General features: G+C 43.2%; 1 protein-coding gene and 1 long non-coding RNA gene across 3 annotated transcripts in view; both read right to left on the bottom strand.

Annotated features, from left to right (window-relative positions):
* Positions 1-8799: 8799 nt before the first annotated feature.
* LOC111820088 (uncharacterized) lies at positions 8800-10182 on the bottom strand. Its single transcript, XR_002823613.1, has 3 exons — positions 10132-10182; positions 9110-9191; positions 8800-8815 (listed from the first exon to the last, which is right to left on the bottom strand). It is a non-coding gene; the product is annotated as an uncharacterized LOC111820088 (long non-coding RNA).
* Positions 10183-10197: 15 nt separating this feature from the next.
* ILDR1 (immunoglobulin like domain containing receptor 1) overlaps positions 10198-26364 on the bottom strand; it is a 37652-nt gene continuing 21485 nt past the window's right edge. Inside the window, exons 3-8 of one of the 2 annotated variants that reach the window (XM_004373634.1) lie at positions 25877-26026; positions 22864-22983; positions 22446-22592; positions 14820-14951; positions 13777-14606; positions 10198-10245 (exon numbers count right to left, since the gene is read on the bottom strand). In XM_004373634.1, the coding sequence (XP_004373691.1) occupies positions 10204-10245; positions 13777-14606; positions 14820-14951; positions 22446-22592; positions 22864-22983; positions 25877-26026 (1421 nt within the window). In that variant the 3' untranslated portion in view covers positions 10198-10203. The remainder of the gene's footprint in view (positions 10246-13776; positions 14607-14819; positions 14952-22445; positions 22593-22863; positions 22984-25876; positions 26027-26364) is intronic. The other variant, XM_004373635.1, reaches the window with a different exon arrangement.

Below are 26364 nucleotides of genomic sequence, written 5' to 3'. Positions count from 1 at the left end.
TTTTCTGGAAAACCAAGCAGGTGTGGGAGAGCTTGGTGTCTGGCTCACTAAGAAGAATTTCTGAGGACCAAAAGGCAATGGAGTTTAGATCAATCAACAAATGTATATTGAGTACTTGCTATGTTCCTGATGTGCTATATACCATGAAACACACAAAAATGTATCCTGCCATCAACAAACTCATAACTTCACAGTTTTCAGAATTTTTCTTCAGAAACATTGTATCTGATTTTCAATTTTGTTCTGCTTTATCTTCTGCAATCACTTTTAGAGTCTTTCACATCCATAGCTATAAACCACTAAAACCCAGGGCTCATAATTTTTGATCCCTTTTTAATTCCAATAACCTCCATTGTGTCTGGAGGAACTCAATTATCCCCAGACTAAACTATATCTCAAACTTTAGTATCACTTGAAAAACACTACCTCCAACAGTTCCATTTTTGAAATCTGCAATCATAAACTTCTGTCCCTTACAACCTTTCCTCCCCCTCGCCACTGAACTCACTGTTCATTTTCATTGTAATCTCCAATTGTCATCTCAGATCTCTCAGTCTACATACTAGTCTAGCTTCACTTACCTTGAAACTGGCCTGAGCCCCATGGTCAATTATTTTAGCTATTCATTTGTTATTCCCTCAGAATTTTTGGCCTTCTTGACCTTCTGACATTTTCTCCAATCCCTATTCCTGGGCAAATCTATCCATCACTTGTATTCCTGTTTCAGTACTATCTGGCACTATAGAAGAAAGTCAAAAGACTATAGGGTTAAAAATTCAACACCGTCTATCCATTTTCCAAATTAGAAACTTAGGTATTCAATCTATCAACAAATTGATATCGCGTGGTTTAAAATCAGGAAAGGCATGCATCAGGACTGTATTCTTATACCATACTTGTTCAATCTGTATGCTGAGCAAACAATCCGAGAAGCTGGACTATATGAAGAAGAATGAAGCATCAAGATTGGAGGAAAATTCATTAACAACCTGCAATATGCAGATGACACAACCTTGCTTGCAGTCATGGATTGAATTGTGTCCCCCAGAAATGTATGTCAACTTGGCTCTGCCATGATTCCTAGTATTGTGTGATTGTCCACCATTCTGTCATCTGATGTGATTTTTCCATATGTTGTAAATCCTACCTCTATGATGTTAATGAGAAGGATTAGAGGCAATTATGTTGATGAGGCAGGACTCAATCTACAAGATAAGGTTGTATCTTGAGTTAATTTCTTTTGAGATATAAAAGAGAGAAGTAAGCAGAGAGACTGGAGGACCTCATACCACCAAGAAAGCAATGCCGGGAGTAGAGCGCAGCCTTTGGACCCAGGGTTCCTGCACTGAGAAGCTCCTAGACCAGGGAAAGATTGATGATAAGGACATTCCCCCAGAACCTATGGAGAGAGAAAGCCTTCTTCTACAGCTGGCACCCTGAATTTGGACTTCTGGCCTGCTAGACTGTGAGAGAACAAATTGCTCTTTGTTAAAGCCATCCATTTGTGGTATTTCTGTTATAGCAGCACTAGATGACTAAGACACTTGCTGAAAGCGAAGGGGACTTGAAGCACTTACTGATGAAGATCAAAGACTACAGCCTTCAGTATGGATTACACCTCAACATAAAGAAAACAAAAATCCTCACAACTGGACCAATAAGCAACATCATGATAGATGGAGAAAATATTAAAGTTGTCAAGGATTTCATTTGGATCCACAATCAATGCCCATGGAAGCAGCAGTCAAGAAATCAAATGACGTATTGCATTGGGCAAATCTGCAAAAGACCTCTTTTAAGCGATAAAAAGCAAAGATGTCACTTTGAGGAATAAGATGCACCTGACCCAAGCCATGGTATTTTCAGTAGCCTCATATGCATCAAAAGCTGGACAATGAATAAGGAAAACTGAAGGAGAATCGACACCTTTGAATTACGGTGTTGGTGAAGAATATTGAATATACTATGGATTGCCAGAAGACCAAACAAATCTGTATTGGAAGAAATACAGCCAGCATGCTCTTAGAAGCTAGGATGGCGAGACTTCATCTCACATACTTTGGACATGTTATCAGGAGGGACCAGTCCCTGGAGAATGACAGTATGCTTGGTAAAGTAGAGGGTCAGTGAAAAAGAGGAAGAAGACCCTTGATGAGATGGATTGACACAGTGGCTGCTCAAGCATAACAAGGATTGTGAGGATGGCGCGGGACCAGGCAGTATTTTGTTGTGTTCTACATAGGCTTGCTATGAGTTGGAACCAACTGGACAGCACCTAACAACAACAATTTCCTTTGTAATTTCTTCTTTGACCTATGGGTTATTTAGAAGTGTATTGCATAATTTCCAATCATTTGAATATATCCTAAGTTATCTTTTTGTTATTAATGTCTACCTTATGTCTACTGTGGTCAGAAAATATATTCTGAATGATTTCAACCCTTTAAAGTTTTTTGAGGTTTGTTTTGTGATACAGCATATGATCCAGGTCAATTTTCGTAGCTATTGCACTCAAAAAAGAATATGTATTCTGTCATTGTCAGGTACCAAGTTCTATATATGTCACTTAGAGCAAATGTCTCCTTCTATAATTGTAGATTTATCTACTGCTGTCAAATTTTGCTTTATATACTTTGAACCTGTGTTGTGGGTACAAATAGATTTAGAATTGTTATATCATCTATGGTGAATTGATCCTTTTATCATCATGTCATATCCCTCTGTATCTCTACTAATTCTTCTTGTCTTAAAGTCTACTTCTTCTAATATTAATATAAGTAAACTAGTTTTCTTTTACTTAATGTTTGCATGTGCTATCTTTTCCCATCCTTTTAATTCCATCTATCTGTGGTTTCATATTTAAGGTATGTCTCTTGTAGATACCATGTAGGTTTTTTTTTTTAATTCAGTCTAACTATCTTGCCCTTCCAGTTGGAATATTTAGCCTATTTACATTTAATACAATGATTAATATATTTAGGTTTAATCCACCACCTTATTATTTATTTAACTAATCTCTTTTGTATCCCTTTTTCTTTCTTTTTCTGCCTTCTTTTTGATTAATCAAGGAGCCCTGGTGGTGCAGTAGTTAAGCACTTAGCTGCTAATCAAAAGGTCAACGGTTCAAACCCACCATCCACTCTGCAGGAGAAAGAGGTTGCAGTCTGCATCTGTAAAGATTTACAGCCTTGGAAACTATGGGCAGTTCTACTTTGTCCTGTAGGGTTGTAACCCGATGAGGGTGGGTCCTGCCCAGTGCAACCCCTCGAGTCAATTGAGAGACACCAGGCCTTTGAGAAAGACAAAGTAGACTTTATTGCAAGCCAGTCAAGCAAGGAGACTAACTCTGAAATCAAGCTCACCAAGGTTGAGGATTCTAGGGCAGTTATAAGGTTCAGGATAGGGAACTTATGCATAATTCAGAATTTTCTGGGAATAGGAAGGCAATTTTGGGAACTAAGTAACATGTTTGGGGGTGCAGTGGGGGTGCAATATGGCAGCTGTGCGCATGTGTTTTTGGGGGGGTATGATGCATGAAGTTTATCTAAGGACAGCTTTGCGGCTTATTGCTCATGTCCGAATGGAGGGGGAGTTTGGTGAGTAGTGCAGAAGCCTTGAGCAGAGAAGCAGTAAGACAACCTTGAGCTGTTACACAAATGCCTTATCAGGAACTCACAGGCCTGGGTGTGATGGGAGGAGGGGGAACAGTTTAACACTGTCAGTTACATTCCAGGCAGGGCGATAGTTTAACCCTGTCAGTTACAGGGTCCCTATGAGTCGGAATGGACTTGATGGCAACAGGTTGGTTTTGATTAATCAAACCTGTTTGGTCCCATTTTCCCCCACTTTTAGCTTTTTTTGTTATATATTCTTTTACTTTACATTTAGTGACTACCCTTGGGATTACTACCTATACCCCAGATTTTTTCCAGTAAATATATATGATTAATTTAACTACTTCCCTGCAATGCTTGAATTTTAGAACACTGTAGCTCCATTTACTCTCTTCTAGCTTTTGTGTTATTATTTTCATGAATTTTAATTTGACATCTATTTTAGACCCCAGAAGACAATAGTGTTATTGTTGTATACCCTCAATATTCATTTACATTTACCCATATATTTACTCTTTCTGTTACCCTTCATTCCTTCCTGCATTTACATGCTTTTGTCTGGGATAATTTTCCTTCTGCCTGAAGAACTCTCTTTAGTAGTCCTTTTAGTGCAATTCTGTTGTAGATGTATTCTCTCAGTTTTTATTAGTTTGACATCTTTATTTCTCCTTCATTTTTGAAGGATATTTTTGCTGTGTGTATTTTTCAAGCCTATAATTCCAGATTGATAGTTATTTTCTCTCATTACTTATATTCTGGCTTCCATTATTTCTGTTAGAGAGTCAGTACCAAATCAATTAAAAATTCTATAATATACCCCCCTCCCCTGACTGCTTTAAAAAATATTTTTCTTTGGCTTTTATTAGAGTTACTATGATGTGCCAAGATATGGTTTTCTTTACATTAATCCTACTTGGATTTTTTCAGGGCTTCATGAATAAGTTGCTTGATGTCTTTCATCAGTTTTGGAAAAATTTCAGCCATTATCACTTCAAATATTGGTTTTGCACCATTCTCTCTCTTTTCTTCTTCTGGGACTCCAATTACATGTGAGTTAGAATTTTTCAATCTATTCCTTATGTTTCTTAAGTTCTTTTCTATATTTTTTCATCCTTTCCCATCTCTGTGTGTTAGTCTCAACACAGTTCATATTGAATTGTATTCCAGTTCACTCAGCGTCTTCTGCTGTGTCTAATCGACTGTTAAACACATCTACTGAGTTCTTAACTTCAGTTATTTTATTTTCAAGTCAAGGATTTCCATTTGATTATTTTCATACATTCCAATTTCCTGATGAAACAATCTGTCTTTTCATCCATCTTTTCCTCTGTTTTCTTGAACACATCATAACTATTTTAAAGCCCTTGCCTGATAAGGTTAATATCTGGAACAGCTGTGCATGTTTTTATTGCCTTGTTTCTTATTGGTTTTGGTTCTATCTCTTGACATGATTGGTCATTTTTAATTAAACTCTAGACTTAACATGTTAAAATCGTATATGCTTTGGATGTTATTTTTTTCTCCTGAGAGGGTTCACTTTTCCTTTGCTCCATCAATAGAGTGGGGACTGGTCACCTTAATTTAATCAGAGATTAAGCTGATTCACCTTGGGTTGCAATTTTGGCAAGGATTGGTCTACACTGGTTTGACTCCCCTTCTAGGACATAACCGTTCAAGAGTTTCTGCTGACAGCCTGGGACATCCATCAGAGCCCCATCTCTACAGCTGATCATGAGCTCTAATCCTTGTTATGTGAGCACATCAAAACTGCCCAAAACTCTGCTTCATTTTTCAGAGGCTTCTTTCTTGTCTTCTTCGTCCTTTCCACTTACCTTCAGAATTTTCTAGTGTCTTGAGAGAAAGACAGGTATTGTAATGTAGACAAACCTCTGCCTTACCTTTCTCACTTAGATTCTGCACCCTCACATTCCCCCCACCCCTTTTTTTAATTTGGTCTCTCTAGTCCTGGGAAACTGTCTGAGACTTGGGTAAAAGAGTGATAATGACCCGTCTGACAGTTTCTGAGAGTAAAATAATATGTGAAAGCATTGGGGGTAATAGACACTCCATAAATGTTATCATCTATTCTGTTAAGATTAATATAATAAGTAGAGAGAAACGTCAGCTAAACTGGGCAAACCCCAATTAATGCAATATTCAGTTATAGAAACACAAAAGGGGCAGGATTCTAATAATGAAGCATAGCAGGTATGATGATTAATTTTATGTGTCAACTTGGCTGGGCTATTTGTTGTTGTTGTTAGCTGCCATTGAGTCAGCCCCCTACTCCTGTCATCCCCATACACAATGGAAAAAAAATGCTGCCCAGTCCTGCACCATCTCCATGATCTATTGTGGATCAGACTGTTGTGATCAATAGAGTTTTCACTGGCTGATTTTTGGAAGTAGATCACCAGGCCTTTCTTCCTAGTCCATCTTAGTTTAGAGGCTCTACCGAAACCTGTTCAGCATCATAACAACATGCAAACCTCCACTGACAGATAGGTGGTGGCTGCGCATGAAGAGCATTGGCTGGAAATCAAACTCAAGTTTCCTGCATGGAAGTTGAGAATTCTACCACTGAACCACCAATGTCCTCAACTTTAAATGAGGTTCAAATGAGGTCACCAGTTATACAAAACTTGACTATGCTTTATCTTTACCTACAATTTCTCTGATGTATTTTCTTGCTGATCAAGGTAAAGAAATTAATACTCTTGTGCTGTCAAACTAATACTCATCTGAAATGTAAACTTTTACGTTTACCAATAATTCTGAAATGTGTGCCCAGCTACCACCAATGACTGCCCTGACAGGCAACACAACAGAGAGTCCCTGACGGAGCAGGAGAAAAGTGGGGCGCAGAACTCAAATTCTAGAAAAAAGACCAGATTAATGGTTTGACTGAGACTGGAGGGACCCTGGAAGACATGGCCCCCAGACTCTGTTAGCCCAAAATTAAAACCATTCCCAAGGCCAACTCTTCAGATAAAGATTAGACTGGACTGTGGGACATAAAATGATACTTGTGAAGAGTGTGCTTCTTAGCTCAAGTAGATACATAAGATGAAATGGGTAGCTCCTGTCCACAGGTGAGATGAGAAGTCAGAGAGGGTCAGGAGCTGGTTGAATGGACATAGGAAATCCGGGGTGGAAAGGAGGAGTATGCTGTCACAGTATAGGGAGACCAACTAGGGTCACATAACAAAATGTGTGTAAATTTTTGTATGAGAAACTAACTTGAACTGTAAACTTTCACTTAAAGCACATTTTAAAAAAAAAAATTGTGAAATGTTTGAGAGAATTTTAAAAAGTCTAAAGGCTTGGCTAAATTGTGTCTTTATGTTCCTAAACTTAAAATGAACTCCATGAATTCTGTCCAGGAAAAACACAGCTTTTTATTCTATAGAATTATAAAAGATCAGAAGAGCTTTTGATTCTTAAGATGGCCATCACGATTTTTTGTATCCTATCTGAAGAAGATGTAAAATAACCTTGATTAAAGATTAAAAGTTTGTTTTAGATTTCCTAAAATAAACATAACTGGGAGCTTTGTTTACTTTGATAACAAAACTAAGTTGGGAGGTGAGGGGCAGAGAGACTAGAGAAAGTATGAGAGTCCTAGCATTCTCATTTTTATACCAAGAAGGCCATTTGAAGCCTGAGGTTTTAGAGCACAGTGACTTCAACTGCTCAGTGTTTCCTTTTTTAATAATCTAGGAGGGCTCTTTAAATAAATAAAAATCTCTTGTAATAAAAAATTTGAAGTTTAGTAATTCCTCAGTTTCTCTTTAATTTCCTTTTTTTCCTGTTATAGTTTTTCTTTTCTTTCTTTCTTTTTTTAAATTAAAACTAGCATTCCTATGCTATTTTGTTATTGTCCCACAGGTTTCTGAGGCTCTGTTCATTTGTTCAGACCGGGTGAATTCTATTGTTCTGTCCTCAGATTCACTGATACCAACCCCCACCATCTCCACTCTACTGTTGAGCCCAGCCACCAAGTTTTTAATTTCTTATATTGTAGTTTTCAGTTCTATAATTACATTTTTTTAAAGAACTTCTATTTCTTTCCTGAGATTTTCTATTTTTTTAAAGAGAACTTGTTACTAATTCTTGAAGCATTTTTATGACGGCTACTTTAAAATTCGTACCAGGTAAATTCCAACAGCTGATTCATCTCATTGTTGGCATCAGTTGATTGCCTTTTCTCATTCAAGTTGTGATTTTCTTGATTCTTGGTATGACAGGTTTTTTTTTTTTTTTTTTTTAATTGCATCCTGCACATTTTGTGTATTAGGAGACTCTGGGTCCTATTTAAATCTTTTATTTTACAGGGAGTCACTGTTTAGGTTTAGCACACTGGCCTTAGCCTACTGTTGTGAGCCTTGGTTCCAACAGCAATTTAATTTCCAGAGCCATTGTGGTATTATTTTGGTCTGCTTGGAGTGCTGGGGCTCCCACTGGTTTCTCTGTTACTGCTGCTAAAGGTGGCAGAAGGAATTTCCTCTGTTTGGGTCACCAAAAGGAGCCCTGGTGGTGCAGTGGTTAAAGTGCTCAGCTGCTAACCGAAAGGTTGGCACCAACTGCTCCACAGGAGAAAAATGTGGCAGTCTGCTTCTATAAAGATTTACAGCCTTGGAAACCCTATGGCGCAGTTCTACTTTGTCCTAAAGGGTCTCTGAGTCAGAATTGCCTCGACAGCAATGGGTTCTTTCCTTTGGTTTGGGTAACAATATATCTCAGTGGTAAGGGGTTTGGTGGAATCCTCTGGCACCCCTGGTGTCTCTCTCTGGGCAGGGGAGGAGAGCTGTAGGCCACAGCCTCCCTCGACTGGGCCACCCACGTCTCTCTTACTGGTTTTCATGCCTACTTCAGTATCTCTCCATGGAAAAGGGGAGTCTCTGGCCCAGCAAGAAAGGAGAGTGCTTCCTCTGGTTGCTTGTTTTTGGCACAGCTCTCAATGGATCCCCCTTGCCTGATGTCGCCAGGGGGCTCCCAATCAATGCATAGGAAAATGAGCTACCTGTGCTACCTTCTGTTGCTAGATGGAGAGTCAGGAAACACCAGGTCTTGGTGGACTTCTTTTGCCTCTGTGCTCTTTGTTTGATCCTGGGTTCCCAAATTAGCTCATCTTCTTCTTAGCACATTTCAGAATTCTCCTTTGGTTGTCTCTTGTGCAATTTCCAGGGTTTATAGCTGTGCTTTATGGGGGAGGAGCAGGGAAAAACAGGTCTGTACCATCTTGTCTCTCAGCTACTAAATTTTATTATTGTTAAAATCTTTTTCTGTTTTGCTAATTTAAGCCCAGTATTTATGGATATCAAAAATCTCACAGAAACCTTTGCCCAATGCAGGCATTTAACCTATTTTTCCAAATGTAATTAAATTAAATGGGAAAAAAATGGATGTGCTAGTACACCAGGATCTAAATTGAGCTTTGGGCCATAAATATAAGGATACTATTGAGGATCACACACACACACACACAAACACACCTCTTTCAGGTAACTCCTCCCAGTCTTTTCACAGTGGGTCTCTTCACTGAGCACAAATGGATTAATGAAGTCACCAAGGGGGCTAGGGAAAATGGGAGGGGTTGGTAGAACCTATTAGCATATTATAGGAAGAGCTTATTACAGGAAGGGCATAGCTCCCTCCTCTTGGGGTTTTCTGAGTGGTAAGATCTGGCATGGATGTGTCTGCTTGGGAATCTTAACTCTGAAACACTAAGTGGTACCAGGAGAAAGATGGTTCCAGAACTACCCAGGTTGGCCTATCTCTGCTCTGAGTTTTAGCAAAAAGGCTTAATACAGTCAAGTGCGCCAAAGTAGAAAAACAGTTGTTTATCTGGGGCAGAATCCTCAATCCAGAATGTCTTCTTTCTTATTTACTTATATACTGTGCTGTTCCCAAGAAGCATTTAAAGGGGTTTCAATGGATACATACTATATAATATAAATTAGATAGACGCAAAAAGAGTAAGAGGGAAACAAGGGACAGGAATAAGCTGGTGCAAAGATGCTTCCCTGTGATTTTCTACACTTGCAATAAATAGCCCGCGAGACAGCACGTGGCTGGGGTCTTTCCTGTGCCATCTCCAACTGGAAACTCAGGAGTGCTCGGCACCCAGCATGGAGGCAGCAGGGTGCACGCCTAACGTGGGGGACCCCTCAACATATGCACTAGAGGGAGACAAGTTCCCATGGAATATTTCCCTAAAGCATTCCATAGATGTACTGCTCCTGAAACTTGTTTGATTTCTTCAGAAGGATTGCCGAGTTCTCACTTTGAGAATGGCTGTCATCCTGAGCAGTGTGAACTAGTTGAAGACTCAAGCTACTAAGCTCCGAAAGATTACCTCCCAGTTACAGTCCATTACAAGTAAGAGACTATATAAACATGCAGCAAGCATGAATCAAAGCTAAAACTAGTCATTAATTTCTCAAATTCTTTTCGTTTTAATTCTTCTATTTGATTCTCAGAATCTAAAGCGAAACTGGCACAGACTTGCAGTGACCTTCTCAAGTCAGCAGGAAATCTTGGTGACGCTGATGACATGCGGGAGTTGAGACGTAGCCGCTCCTGGGGGCTAAATGACCACACTCCTTCCACTATGGGAGCTGTCTCTCTCCTGCCGGATAAAATGCAAAAAAAAAAAAAGAAAAAAAAGAGCCAGTCAACTGAGGGGGAGTGTTATTGTCTATGCATACAATACACAGGTGGGCTTGATTTAGGTGCAAATCCTGGGTGAGTGTGGTTGCTGGGACAACAAACCTGAATCTAAAAAATATTCCTGGACTCTTAATGTGAAGCCAGTCTCTCCCAGAGGCTTAGGTTCCCCTTCCTTTCTAGCTCCCTGAGACTTCCCTCAAATACCTTTAATTTCTGAAAATGTCTTACAGTCTCCTTCACTCTGCCGCTTTATTTTTCAACATTTAAATCCTCTCTTAGACTGAAAACAAAGATGCTGGGTTCCACCAATCAGCCCATTTCTTTGCCTCCCATTCATGAAGCTATGGCCCGGTCCTCCTCTTCCTCACCATGTATATTCTCCTGAACCATCCCTTCCCAATGCTTTACGAAAACGTTGACGTTCACCCCTTAGTATTTCTCTGAGGTTCTTTTTCAAAGATCACTATTTCTTCCTGATCAAACTCAGTGACCTTTCTTCAGAAGTTATTCCACTTGATTTCTGTGCAAACATTTGCTTCAAGAGGGCACAGACTATGGTTTACACTTCTGATAGTTCTCCAACTATGTAAGTTATAAGTTTACCTGCCAGCCTGAAGGACTTCACAGACTAGGAATGTAACAAGTGTATTGTGGAGGCTCATTGTGTGTGTTTGTTGAATATCTCCAGCTGTGGTGCACCTTATATGTATGTACATTCATGTTGCTATAAAAAAGAAAATCTATGTGTTTCCAGTTTATCAGCAAAGTGAGCTTCAGGGACTAGGTAATCAAGATATTGTGGATGAATGCTTTACGATGCGAAGGTAAGTAATGACATGTGGTAAAAAGTACTTGTCCAGGGCTTGCTAAAGGAACATCTAGACATGATCAAGGACTAGACATTTTATTGAAAGCAGAGTAAAAATTCTGATCTCATTTTTTTTAAATTAAATCAAAAAGTTAAGGAAAGAGAAAACAACGACGGCAATAAAAAAAAAAAAAAAACACCTGGGATTCTCTACAGAAAACCTGAGTTTAGCTTGGGGATGCAGTCAGAATGCAGTCAGAACAGGTGTGCATAGGTCAAGTTTGGAACAAACCAGAAATGCCTTGGGGAGCTAGGGCCAGATTGGAAAGAAACATAATTTAGTCAAAGGAGGCCAGGAATGCAGAGGCCACTCAGTCTATAACCACTGGAGTTAAAAACGTGAAGTTATTGCTTCCTGTGTTTCTGTGATTGCGGCTTTGGGGGAGTGAAGAGACCACCAGAACTGAAGTGAGAAGATCTCAGTTCCGGAGTCGGGTGGGTGAGCCCTCCACATAACTTCCATTTTCTCATGGGTGCAGAGAATGTTTCTCACCTGTTCTGGGTTCCTACAAGATCATTGGCATGAAAAAGTCCTTGTGTGTTTGTACCTACTTGCAAAACATTACCCTTGAAGAGAAAGTTCCATGTGAGTCAAGCTTTTTGTTTGATATTACTCTGAAAACTTAGTATTTTTAATAAATTTTCTGTAAAAATTTTGGTGAAACTGTAATTGCTAAAAGCTTCATTTAAGAACAGTGATGCATCTTATCAACTTAAACAGAAACTCCAAGTTATACACAATCAAAGGTCACCATCTAGTGGCGCAATTGTATTATAAGTTTTAAATTTAACCTGCAAGCCTGAAGGACTTCAGAGGCCAAGAATGTAACAAATGTGGGAAGCATCCAGCCCCACCCAAGATAGGAGGGAAGAGAGCAGTCAAATTCCAAGTTCCAAACGAAAGGAACAAAACACTGTGTCTTTCAAACCAACCAATCTGCCAAATGAAGCTTCAGCCTGAGGCCTCAGGGCACTGTCAGAATCTGAGTGGAAACGCAAATGTGATAACTCTTCGAGAGATATCACTCAGAGACCTAACACTATGAAGGCTTTTAAAATTATCTTGAACAAAATCTTTGCCTATCAGGAGGCAAATTTTGTTTTGCTTTTGGTAGAATTATTGGTGTGGCTCCCTGATGATAAAGAAAGCTGTGATATTTCCAGAAAATGAGAAAGAAATAAAGTCTTTTCTCTCTAGGAGTTACTGAAAAGGGCACAGACCTGAGTGTAAAAGCGCTACGTTCAAGTTCTGGCTTTACTCCCTATTGGCTGTGTGACTTTGGGCATGTTACTTAACATTTCTGAGCCTCACGGGGTTGTTGTGAGGATTAAATGAAATAACGGTTAGAAAGAGTTTACCCCAATGACTAAGATATTGGTGTGAAAAAAAGGCCTCTTCCTGCCTCCCTCTTACCCTTCTCTCTCAAGGAGCCCCATAATTTAACTTACAGAGAATAACTGAAATAGGATTTGGATTTTAGGCCAAAAACTAACTTGTAAATTACGTTTTGCTGTTGTTGTTAGAACGAAAATAACTGACTAAACCGTGACTGAAGACCTGGTTTAGTCACTATATGAGTAAACAGTTGTTGCCCAGGTTCTGGGTTGTCTTTCAGACTAATTTTCTTACTGGTAACATGGAAGAAACAGCATTATCTGTAAAATGAGGAAAATACTATAAATCTCACAGGGTTATTGTTGTGAGGATTAAATAAGGTAAGAAGTCCATAGCTCAGAACCACTTAGCAAGGGATGGCTGTTTTCATGTTATTGGTCTTTGTCTCCCTCGTGGGGCATCTGTGAGAATAAAATACAATTGCTATCGATTGTTCCAGAAATATCCGCTGGCCTTGGCTACTCTACTCCACCAGTCACTCCTCACCTAGATTCTGCCCCTGCAGAGTAGCAGCGCTGTGCCTCTCCTGAGGTGCCCACTCCTTTGCAAACACCCTTCATGTGACTGGTTTTTAAACAAACCACAGCGGAGCTTGTACTTCCAAATGAGAGTTGTATCCTTCCAAGCCCGTGGGAGATTAAACGTCTTGTTCCTATAATACTTCTCTACTCTGGAAACTTCCCTCAGAGCCTGCTGCATATCCCTTTGACTACCTCAAACAGGCAACGAGAATAGGATTTTAGTCAAATAGAGCAATAGACTTTTGTGGGTAGCTTGTAAGTTGGCTCTAAAGGCAGTTCATGAATGTTTCTGAGCAACGGCAGCACAACTTTGCAAAGTGGCAACGTTAAAGAACCACCATCATTTGGAGCCTTAGCCATAAAGGCCTGTGTTCAATTCCTGGCTCCACTACTCACCAGCTGCCCAGTCTCTCTCCGCCTCATATCCTCATCTGTGAGATGGAGACCTGCTTGACTACCGCACAGGACTGTGAAGTGAAAGCAAGGATGAGGCCCTTTAAGCACTGATTCCTGTCTCTGTACTCTGCACTGACTAGCACCCTGTACTCACTAGTACTAACAAGTGCTGTCTCACCAAGCCCACCAGGCAGTTTGTGCAAAACAGAGAGGAGGTACCCTCAGTGGTGCCGTACGAGGAGGCCTGTGTCAGCCATGGAAGGTCCTTTCTGCCCACGCCCAACCCTCAGCAGGATGCCCCAGGCTCACCGAGCGCCTCTCCGCACTCCCTTTTTTACTGCCATTCTTGCCTGGAAGGACATCCAGTGAGCGGTAGCTGGGTGGCTTCTCCTCGGGCCAGTTTGGGGAGTGTGAGCGGCGGCGGTGGGCTCCCCAGCTCCGGGGTTGCCTCTCCTTCTCCTCCTCAGAGCTCCAAGGACTGAGGCCTGAGGGTAGAGGAGGAGAGTAGCTCCGGGGCCTGTGTCTCCTGTGCCTCTGGGCACTCTCCCGGGGGCTGGGCCTGCGGGGCCTCTCTGCATGGTGGCTCCTGGGAGGGGGGCGGCTGGACCGCCAATGGGCCACACTGGACGAGGGGCCGTCGCTGAGGCCGTCGCTGAAGCTGTCCCTGTCTGACCAGGGTATGGGTGAGCCATTCAGCCTGGAGCCACGGTGTCTCCCACGCCTCGAGTAGTCCAGCTCCCTTCGCTCCGGTGCCCAGGGCTTTGGCCAATGGTCCTGGAGCTCCTGGTGGAAATCAGAGTAGTGGTGCTGCCTTCTCCCTTCCCTCAGATCCCAGGGTCTGGAGGGAACCTGAGTGAGCCACTGCTGGTGGGAGGAGTCGCTGGTCCTCCGTGAGGATGGCAGGTCTCTGACCAGTGGGGGCAGGTGGATGATTCTGCGTTCCACAACCTCGGAGCCCAGCGAGGACAGCATGCTGCAGGGATGGCCAGATCTGGCTTTGAGGTCAGGGGGCGGAGGCTGAGCCAGGTTAAGGTTCCGTAGCTCCTTCTCCAAATACTCTAGGACACCATTGGCGATGGGGGGCTGAGCAGCAGTCTGGGTCATTGGCATCTGTGGGAAGCTGGACTGCACAGACAAGTCTGAATGGAAACAAGGATAAGAACATGCAGGACTGCTGGCCCAAAACAACACTCCTAGGAATCAGGCACTAAAATGTCACCTTATTTAGCTTGAATCCACCCCTCCCATCAGTCACAAAAATATCCACCATGTTGGCCATAGAGGTCTCCATCAGCCCATGTTCCTGCCCTTGCCCTCTGTCCTCCCCACCTCAATTTTCTGGCAAGGTTTACCTCGCTGCAGCAGCGGGTTCATTGGGTAAGATGAAACCTGGGAGCTCCTGTCCGCCCCCCAGTACAGGGGTTTTTCCATCATCTGAGGGACTAGGGCCTGAGCCTGCTTCATGTGGCGGTGGCGGGCCAGGGCTGCAGGGGAAGAAGGAGAAAAGCAGACCCTCAGCCAGGGCAAGCTCCACACCTCCCACTTCTCTCCAACTAGCAGCCTTGCCAAGAGACCAGCTTCTCTCCTCCAAGTCCATTATGACCTGTCTTAAACCAGTTGCCACAGAGTTGCTTCTGACTCGTGGCAACCCCATGTGTGTCAGAGTAGAACTGTGCTCCATAGGGTTTTCAATGGCTGAGTTTTTTTTAACAGCAGATCACCAGGCCTTTCTTCTGAGGTGCCTCTGGGTGAATTCGAACTTCCAACTTTTTTGTTAGCAGCTGAACACGTTAACCATTTGTACGACACACAGCATAGGATAAGAAGTTAAGGCAGTAGTAAATCAACTGTCCTTTTGGAAAGGAGCTTGGAAGAACTTCCCTAGGTAAAACTGCAACTCCTGCACCCCAAGAAAGTATATTATTAAAATTTGACTTCCTAGCCTCAAAACATTTCACCATTCTACCCATCCCCAAGGTCAACTAAAATGTATTGGTAGCTGCATGGATACTAGCAATGAAATCTCTGCCACAGGCCAGAAATAGAAAGTACAGATGCAAAGGTTTAGAGAAAGCTGTGAGTCAGGGGCTGGGGGCTTTTGGGGGCCCTGCCAGAGATGCTCAGGGATGCCTCTCAGAGAGGAAGAAAAAAAGGGAAGGATGCAGATGTTGAAGGTCAGTAGGCAGAATTACTGGTAAAGGGAGGACTGCAGAGTGTTTCTAGCTTGTACCCCAGCCGTGGGTGGGAGAAAACCTATGGGAAGAAGGTGAGAGAGAACACAAGAAGCTAAAGTGGATTCCGGTGAATTCTTTTTACTCCTCTTCTCGCCTTATTTGGTTAGGTGTTGGGGTTTTCCCTAAGTAGAAGGAATCTCTTAAGTGGTGAGTGGGAAGGGGGAAGGGAAATACCTTTTCCTTTCAGGACAAAGAGTAGATTATGGAAAAGCATCATGAGGTATCACCAGCAACGCCACTGCGGCCCCTTACAGACAGCTGGCCTGAAGTGTATAACCCACTCAATAAAAGTGAGTGCGAATGAAAAACAACAGCATTTAGTTGTTTTTGTTCATGAATTTCCATTTCAAGGTCATGGTGACTGAGTGCCACGTGTCTCCCAAGGTCTCTGCCTATCCACGCATGTAGGAAATGTGCATTTAAATGCAGGAAGCTGTCGCCTCAGGTTGAGAACAAGGGTACCTGACAACCTGGCACTCTCACCTCCTTGGTCCTCCCCACTCCAGTCCTTTAAAACCCACTGCCATCTAGTTGATTCCACTCCTAGCGACCCTATAGGACAGAGTAGAACTGCCCCACAGGGTTTCCAAGGCTGTAATCTTTATGGACGCAGACTGCCACATCTTTCTCCTGCAGAGCAGCCATTGGGTTTGAACTGACCTTTTGGTTAGCAGCCTAGCACTTAACCACTGTGCAACCAGGGCTCTTTCCCCAAGACCTTAACAAAAGCAAAAAAAAACAAAAAACCAAAGCCATTGCTGTCGAGTAGATTCCAACTCATAGCCACCCAACAGGACAGAGTAGAACTGCCCCATAGGGTTTCCAAGGAGCAGCTGGTGGATTCAAACTGCCGACCTTTTTGTTAGCAGCCATAGCTCTCAACCACTGCACCACCAGGGCTCCCCCAAGCCCTTGTTGTTGTTGTTAGGTGCCATCCAGCCCACTCCCTAAAGCAGCAGAGCTGGGCCTGAGGTTCCCTCCTGGCACAGTGGGAGAGGGTGGAAGGCAGGCATTCTGGACCCGGCTATACAGGGTGGGGGTTTTGCTAAGGCAGCAGCAAAGGGGAATCTGGAGGTCTCCCCAGTGGCTCCAAGTGTGAAACAGACTTCAGCACAAGAGGAAGTGGTTGCAGCAGAGTCACCAAAAATGTCTGGAGCTCCAGCCCTGTGCCCCAGAAAAGGTCACAGCTCATCCATGAGGAAATCAGATGCTAACTTGCAAAAGTTCACAGAACTGTCATACCTTCACGCCAACAGAGCACTCCAGACTCCTTGAAGACCAGTACCCGTGTTCAGCATTTTCTTCTTCCTCCTGCTAACAGATGCCTCCCTGCTTGCTCCCTCTACTGGCCACCATCAATAATGCTCTGCTTAATATGTGCTGGTCAGTTTACATATGCTAATTAATCCTCAGGAGCCCTGGTGGCACAGTGGTTTGAACCCATCAGCCACTCTGTTCTGCGGAAGAAAGATGTGGCGGCCTGCTTCGATAAAGATTTACAGCCTTGGAAACCCTACGGGGCAGTTCTACTCTATCTTATAGGGTCGCTATGAATTATAGGGTCATTATGAGCCATAGGGTCTCTATGAGTTGAAACTGACTCAACAGCAATGGGTTTCACTAATCTTCAGAGCCATCTCTTAATGTGGGAGTCAGATGAAGCTGGGGCTCAGAGGTTACTTTCCCAGCCCAAGGTCTCCCAGATGGTGAGTGGCAGAGCCAGTCTGTGAACCTGCATCTGTCTGGCACCCAAGCCTGTGCTTTTCCTACTATACCAAGTCCCCAACTCCTTTATTTCTGTGAGAAAGCAAAAAACCCTCCCCACGGGTATCTCTTCAGTTTATTTCTGTTCAACTCAGCTCCTTCTCTTTCAAAACCCTTTCCAGTCTAGTCCCTGCCTTCAAGGTCTGGGGTCAACTAATTCTACTGGGACAACCCTATTCTCCACTCTTCCCTTTTAAACTAAATCCTGGAATCCTCTAGAAGGTACCATTTTCCCTTTTGGTCACTTCCTTCTCCTACTCCCCCAATTCAGTAGGGGGGAAAGGGAGAGTTGGGCTTGTTCCATGCTCCCCAGTAGATATTTTTTCATAAACAGGACCCCTTGCACAGAACTCCCTGCATACCCTTCCAGGTCCTGTATTAGCTTTCCTGTCATTCCCCTGGATTTTCCCCAATACTGTGGGGATGAACCCACATGCTCCCTTCTTGGCTACAACAACATTTTCCCTATGGTCTCTCCCTTCCTTGATGCACTAGCACTGATGGGAGGCAACTGGAAATAGAGTCTCCAGGCTTCTTCTTTGCTCCCCTGCCCCTGAAACAGCCCCAAGGAGAGGTCTGGACTATCTAAGGGCTTCTGTTGCTTATCTAATGGGGAATCAGACAGGTAATAAAAATAAGAAACACAGATAATAACAAAGCTTCAAAAGACTTCCAATAAGTCATCTTGGAACCTCAATGGAGTAAACTTTGCCTTACCAAAACCAAACCAAATACATTGCCATCAAGTCAATTCTGACTCATAGCGACCCTATAAGACAGAGAACTGCCCCATAGGTTTTCCAAGGAGTGGCTGGTAGATTTGAACTGCCGACCTTTCGGTTAGCAGCAGAACTCTTAGCCACTGTGCCACCAGGGCTCCACAAGTCTACCTTAGTCACCTTTCATGAGCTTGTTAAAAATACAAATTCCAGTGTCCCACTCCCAAAGACTGTCATTTAGTAGGTCTGATCCTAGGTGAGAAATATGTGTTTTTAACAAGCTCCCTATTTCTAATGCAGGAAGTCAACTTGTAGTTGACTGTTGAGGATTTTCAACAACACTTTGAGAAATAGATCTTGGGGGATAGGTCTCTTCTTAAATACAGGCTTTGAGGGTCAGATGGACTTCAACTTGAATCTCAGCATGTATTAGCTGTGTGACTTTGAGTGAGTTTTAAGTCTCTGAGCCCCAGTCTTCTCATCTGTGAGCTGGGGATAATAATACCTATTTCACTAGGATGTTGAGGTTAAATGAGATAAAACACGTGAAATGCCTAATATGCGACAGCCAGGAGACAGTGGCTCTCATTGCTATAATAAATCACTTCTTTTGCCATTAAGTCCCTATAGGAGGAGACAAAAGCACACATTTAAGACTAAACCACCAAAGGCATATTCATCTTCATTTCTGACGAAAATGAGGACTCAGAGCATGTTATTTAAGACCTTCTCTTTGTGACAAAAATGACCGTCAACACCTCTTCTCACACTCCTCAGAGACCTGCACCTCCCCTCCCCTCCCCTGTAGGCACATCATCTGTGCCCATCACCATGCAGAACTGGTTCCCTATGAAGATCTCCAACTGCAGTTGCCCATAACTGATTACCATTCCTTACCATTCCTTTCCACTCTTACAGAGCCTGTCCTTTGCACTCCTTTTGACCCCTGATCACTCAGCCCTTCCTCTTTTCCTCATACTATCAGTCCCCTCTAACTTTACAGAACAGCCATTTCGGTGATCTCTTCAGGAGCTTTCTAGAATCCCATGCGCCTTTGAACTCTTGCCATTTCTCAGCCTTAGGGAACCACCAGCACTCGCCTCCTCCAGTCCTGGCCCTAGGCTGCCAGAGCTGACTGAACATTCAGGCCACCTGTCTCAAATAATGGTCCTCCCAATAGGGCCATCCTCGATTGATCTTCTATTGACTTTGCCTTCCTTCCTCTACAAGAGCAGTTAAAGCTTTCCCCACTTCTCATGTCTACCCTCCCCATAAACTTTCAGCTGATGACATCATCTTGAAGAAGAACTAGCCATCGACATGGAGTCAATAGACCTGGGTCTTGTCAGGACCCACCACTAACCAGCTGTGTAATTGTGCAAAAGTCTCTCTGGGCTTCACTTCCCTCAGTTATGAGGGGGCTGGAGTAGATCCAAGATTCTTAGTGTGGCCTGTGGCCCACTGCAGGCTGAGTCTAGAGGATTCTCTGGGGAAGAAGACCAGTAACGATCTAGGGATGAAAGCTGTTTCTTCAGTTCTCATGGAAAAATGAGGTAAAATTTTAAAACTTTCATCTCTAAGTTCCATCATGGCTTGTTTATTAGCACGAAGTGAATTCTCAAGAGTTATTAAAATTTGGTGTCATTTTTCCCCTTCTATAGTTCTTTAGTCCCTGGGTGGTGTAAATGGTTAACGTGCTTGGCTGCTAATCAAAAGGTTGGAGGTTTGAGTCCATCAAGAGGTGCCTCAGAAGAAAGGCCTGGTGATCTACTTCCAAAACATCAGCCACTGAAAACCCTATGGAGTGAAGTTCTACTCTGACACACATGGGGTCTCCTTGAGTCAGACCTGGCTCGACGGCAACTGGTATGTATGTATAGCCCTTCATTAACTGTCACTGGAAAGTGGGAACAGCTTGGGGGAGGTGGGCTATGGCCAGAGAATTTCAAGAACCACTGACTATCCTTCTCAAAGCTCCCTTCTGGGTCTAGAATTTTGGTTTACTGAAATTGAGACAGGCTGATGGACGCTCCCTCGGCTTTCTCCCTTATACGTTAATCCTCCTCCACATTTTAATGACTTTCTCTCTGTAGAGAGGTCAGGCTGCCGTTTCCTTTCCGTTCCAAAGCCAGTCCTTTCACTGTGGGTCTGACGTCACTCCCACTGGCTCCATCACTCTTCAGTGATGACCCCACTTCTTAATACTTCACTCATTGTCTACTGACTTGGTTCTTTGCCTACAAACACGCTTAAGGGTCTCTGATTTTAAAAATCAAACAATCCCCCATAAAAGAGCTTTCCTTAACAACTCCTGCCCCCTCCGTGCGATCTCCTCTTGTCACCAAACTTCTCAGGACCATCTGCCCGTAGTGACTCACTTTGAAAGTGACCTCATCTGATCAAATCCCGGGATCTTTGTTTGTGGCATTTATTTCTTTGTTTTACCAGCTCTTCTAAATGAATGCTAACCACTTAGCAGAAACCATTTCTCTCCAGAGCCTGTGTTTTATCAGCTTCATGACAGTAGATGTCTTCCTCTTGCATGCTAGCTTTGTCCCCAGTCCTGTCTATTTTTAGTGCCTCACTAACCTAGGGATTCTAAGATGGCATTTCGGAGGGTTTTTCTCATTTCATTCTGAATATTACTACTCAAGCAACAGTGACTTCTGCATGGCTCGTCTCTCTGAGGCCCTTCAAAGGTAAGGAGCCCCACGGCCCAATATTGAGCTCTCTGCTATTTTCCGTCTCTTTAAGGAGTTCATTGATATCTCAGCCCATCCCACAGTGATCTACACACAGAGATCGTGACAGGGCCTGGTTTTGTGAGAAACACTCACAAGTCAAATGAACTAGTGTTAAAACACTGCACTGTTGCTGCTACTTACCAGCTGTGTAACTTCTCTGACCCTTAGGCTCATTATCTGTTAAATAGGGATGACCTGCCTTCTGGGGTCATTGTGAGAATTCAATGTGGAAATATATGTAAAGGGCCTACACACAGTAAACATTCAATAAAAGTTAGTTCCCTTTTCTTGTAAGACAGTGACCTCAGAACATAGGCCTGAAACTAAACCCAGACCAATGGCCTTCTTGACATTGTAGATTCTGTTTCTATCTTAAGAGATAATTCCTTATTTTTCCTTTTAAAATTTTTCTTTCAAATGGGCCAAAACGATAAGAGCGGTTATTCTGGGTGCTCATAGTAACCTTTCCATTTTCCCGTATTTCTCAAATTTTCTACAGTGTAGGGCTTTACTTACGTTATCAGGAAATGGAAATGTTTTTGAAAACAAAAAACCAAAACTACTTCCATTTAGAGCAGTTGATTCCACTTCTTCATCTATTTACCAAGATTTTTGTAGACTAGTTTTTCATTCTTTTGCATTCAATAGCCAACTTTCCTAAGACATGTCACAATTTTGTTTTCATTGTCAAATTTCAGCCCAAAGAGAGATCACATTAAAAGTGAGATCTGCTGCTCCGTCTTCCCTTCCTCTAACACCAAATCAGACCAAACCCATTGCCGTCGAGTCGATTCCGACTCATAGTGACCCTATAGGACAGAGTAGAACTGCCCCATAGAGTTTCCAAGGAGCAGCTGGTGGATTCGAACTGCTGACCTTTTGGTTAGCAGCCGAGCTCTTAACCACTGTGCCGGCCAAGGTTCTCAAAACGTGACTCCCCCAGACCAGCAGCAGCAGCATCACCTGGAAACTTTGCAGAAATGCAAATCCTCAGGCCCCACCCTGGACCAACTGAGTCGGAAACCTTGTTGGTGGGGCCAGCAATTAAGTTTAACAAGTCCTCCAGGTGGTTCTGACATGCGCTTAAGTCTGAGAACCACCACTCAACCACCGTTGTCCTCTGATCTGTTCTTTTTGAGCCATCTCTAAGGAGGTGCCTTCTCTCTCACTGCTACATTCAAATTGTTCCTTCCAGCCACCTCAAGGTCAGTTCTAGGAGCAAGTACTGGAGCCCAGCCATACCAGGACCACCACGGAAATGCCATCAGCAGGCAGAAGTATCTGAACTGAAAGAGGCCTCATCTGGTAGCCTAGGAAGTGGACAGATAGCCACCTTCCATGTGACCCTACAGCTTCTCCAAGCATCATTTTCATGGCTGAGGCTAAAGTCCTCCAAGCCTGTGATGAGAGAAAAGCATGGAGAAGAACCTCGAAGGACGCAGGATTTTGATCCGGGCATGTGAAGCTGGTTTGTTTGGGACTCTGGCACCAACCCTTCCATCTCTCTCCCCTCGCACCTTCCTCAGGGCAGCAGCAGCGGGTAGGACAGCAGGGACAGCGGACGTGGCAGCAGCAATACTGAGGGCAGCACTGGCACCAGCACACTCCAATCAGCAGCAGCAGGAGGAGGATTCCCAGAACGATGAAGATCACCGTCAGCCAGTCTGCAGGAAAGAAGCCAAGCAGGGGCTGAACTAAATATTCAGGCAGATGCTTCCAGTTCTAACATTCTAGAGGCTCAATAAATACAGCTGTCAACCTACAGGGTTAAGGTTGAGCAACATGCTGGAGAAAAAATAGCTTGGTTTTGATAAGAGAGCTTCAGAGGCTGGTAATCCAATAACAACTACCTGAATTTGCTTGTTTTTGTTTTTCCTCTGCGTAAAAGCATCACAGTAGTGGGGTGGCTGGATAGAAAATTCCAGCGGCACTTACGCAAGACGATGAGCTTCACCTCCTTATCTGGGTCACCTGACGTGTCTCCCGGTGCCTCAATGGTGCAATAGTACACTCCATGGTCCCACCACATCACTTCATTAATCACAAGATCTGCTCCTGCACAGGAAGGAGGAAGAACGGGCCAGTGTTCAGAACAGAAGGCAATGGTTTCTGACTCATGGTAGCTTCAAGACTGCAGCATTGTCTTCTCACATCCTTAAAGGGCCCCTTGACAGTTCAGAGAACCGTCTTGATTCCTTGCTTTGAGACCCTCCTCTTTCTCCAAACAGCATATTGATGGTAGAACCGACCATTCATTGAGCCCTGCAGTTACGTTCTAAGGATTTTGGATATGTTGCCTCATTTAATTCTCACCACAGCTCTCTAAGTGGGTAAGGTGGAGATAACTAGTTGTCTCCCAGTGTCTATTCTCCCCTCTCCCATGGTCACAGAATTCTGGCCGTGTACATGACCATCCAGAATGCAGGTAGTCCTCAACTTACGGCCAGGTTCCATTCCGATGACTCCATTGTAAATCAGTTCTGATGTAAGCTGAACACCTCATTTTTTTTTTAAATTTTTCATTATTATTGCCTTTTGTTATCAGTAGCTTTATAAATCCGATCTTTATTTGTCTTTGGGGGTTGTAAACATTACATATAGACTTACAGATTCACGACATCAGGAGATTACATGCTGCGACATCGCATGTAGTGCATGTTACTAACGATACGATGTACCAGAATACAAACAGGCAGTAAGTGTGGTTCATTGTAACTCTAATATGTCATAATTCAGGGACTACCTGTAAAGTCAATATTTCTTATCCTCTCTCACAGACAGACATGGACATGTGACTCAGTTCTAACCAATGGGATGTAAGCACTACATGATGGCTCCCAGGAACTTCTAAAAATCAGTCTATGAATACTGTAGCTCTTTCTTTTTTGTCTCTTCATCTACTCTGCTATCTGGAAACCAAATGTGATGGTTTCCATCTTGGGCCATGAGGAAGACGATGACATCCTTGGTTACCTGGAAGGAGTCTGGGTCTCTAAGGACTACTAGAACAGAACCACTGCATTAGTTCTGGGCTGTCTACCCTTGAATTTATACATGAGAAAGAAAGAAACTTCTTTATTGTTTAAGCCACTGATATTTTGGGCTTTTATTTACTTACAGCCAAACTTGATCCTAACAGATACAGGGGAAATGATTATTAGCCTTATTTACAGATGAAACCAATATTGAAAGAAGCTATATTATGGCCTAATAACATACAGATAATGCATAGCAGAGGTAGGTTCAAAACCATGTCTTCCTGCCTCAAGGCTGGTGCTCCTAACCACTAAGAGGTTCAATAAATATAGCTCTTGACCTACAGGTTAAATTTAGCTGTGTCCTCCTCAAACTGGGTAGAAAACTCTGCAGCCTGGACACTTACCAGCCTAAAACGAGAAGATACCTCTGGATCTTGAAGGGACAGATAAGATGAGCTTGAATAAGTAAGATGAAATGTTAATATTTTAAGAGTAAATGTTAACCAAGAAAGAATTTCAGTTCTCTTGAACACCAAGTGCTGTGCAACTCCATTAAGATAAATGCACGATAGCATATATGTCCAAATAGCAAATTCAACAAATGTTTATTAAAGACCTTCTATGGGTCCAGTGCTGTGAGGCACCGGGGGAGACTTGAAGAGGAACAAGACTCTTCTCTACCCTGAAAGGGCTTAAAACCCTGTCCACAGCATTGAGGCAGCCACCACGTCTCAGTGGGATGTCTACCCCTTCTACATTACAGTATGTCCTAGGAAACAGCCTGAAATTCTTAAAGACTTGTTCCTGCTCAGTTGGGAGTCAGATCTGCAATTCTTTATTATTTGTTTGTCAAAAAGGAAATGAAACAAAAATGGGAGGTCACGCAACACTGGAGCAAATTTTGACTTCTGTTTCCTTCTCCTTTTACGTCAATTCCTGCTATATTTTTCCTACCCACAGTTTTCCAGACCTACTACTTTTCCCAGAAACAAGCTTCCCCAGACTTGGAAGAATGGCGAAAGTGCTTTGGGGGTAATTCCCCCCTCAAAGATTAATGGGTATGGTAAGTCTGCCTCAATTTTTATTGGACATAGAGTATTTTAGGGATGCCAGGGTAATGGAGATGTGATAATCTGTTAATATTTTAAATGACCTAAGAGCTGATTTGACAGGGTCATCTCAAATGATGCAAACGCAGGCATTAAAGAGTTAGCAAACAAAGGCTTCAGGAAGCCTAGAGGCAGAAATAAAAACTGACGGGGAATACTGCCTTCCTGTGGGAGTAAGAAAAATACAAGGTTTGGTCCAAAGGTTGTTGGGATTGCAGGCAGTGGACGGTCCTCGTCAAAATTAGAAAAATAAAACAGAAGAACAGGGACTATCACCAATGAGGACTTCCTCTTTCAGAATCTGGAAGAGAGACTTGTTTAATTAAAGAGACTTTAAACCTTAGAGGGCAGATTACAGCTAATCCTGCCAGCTCTGGAGAAAGCAGAATCAGCCTGCATCCTTGGGAGTACACCTGGAGAGTAAAGAAGTGGACTCGAGGTGGACATCTTCACAGTCCCTATTTTCCTGGATACGGACAACAGGAGTGACCAGAGGGGAACTCAAGGGGCCTGTGGTTTGAGCAGGCCCTGAGAGCAATCGTGCAAGGAATCAGAGGAGCCTGATCCACGTCTTAGCCCTGAATCTCTAGGAAGCAAATCTCAGTGGGAAACCACCCACTCCCAGACCTTTAGCCAAAACTGTAGGACATCCCCTGGTCCACAGACTAACTTCCGGGGTAATCACTTCAGATGGCACAGAACATTCAATGAATCTGGCACTTTCCTTAAACAATGACAGTGACCAAGTAGACCATCAGGCAGCAGAAAAAAGGGAAGTACCCATGCTGACGCAGCCTGCCGGGCCTGGCGCCTGCATCTCCCTCCCACCTCCAGTTCCCCTGCTGCCTCTTTTGCACTCACGGTTCTGGATGGTGATCTTGCGCTGGCGGTAATCCACTCCCAGCACCGGCTCATTCTGCCCCCGCCGCTGGGCCACGATGCGGACCTCTCGCTGGTTGTCGTTACAGTCATTGGATGGATCCTGGCCCAAGGATAAAGCCGCCTGGTATGCTGAGGAGAGGGGACACGGCCGTTTCATACAGCAGTGGGGAGTTCCCACTAAGAAGCTGCCCTTACTCTTGCCTAGAGCAGTGAAGCTTCTCAGCTTTTACTGAAACTACAAATATCCTGGCATCTTGTTAAACATGCAGATTCTGATTTGTAGGTCTGGAGTGGGATCTGGGAGGCTGCATTTTTATTTTATTTTATTGTACTTCAGGTGAAGGCTTATAGAACAAATAGTTTCTCATGAAACAGAAGTACACATGTTGTTTTATGACATTGGTTAACAACCCCATAACATATTAACCCTCTAACTTCTCAACCTTTTTTTTTTTTTTGGTGAAAAT

The sequence above is a fragment of the Trichechus manatus genome, unplaced genomic scaffold (assembly GCF_000243295.1).
Source record: "Trichechus manatus latirostris isolate Lorelei unplaced genomic scaffold, TriManLat1.0 scaffold00026, whole genome shotgun sequence".
In the NCBI taxonomy this organism is placed as follows: Eukaryota; Metazoa; Chordata; class Mammalia; order Sirenia; family Trichechidae; genus Trichechus; species Trichechus manatus.
Note: the sequence above shows the minus strand (reverse complement) of the source record. Positions and strands in the feature narration are given on the sequence as shown.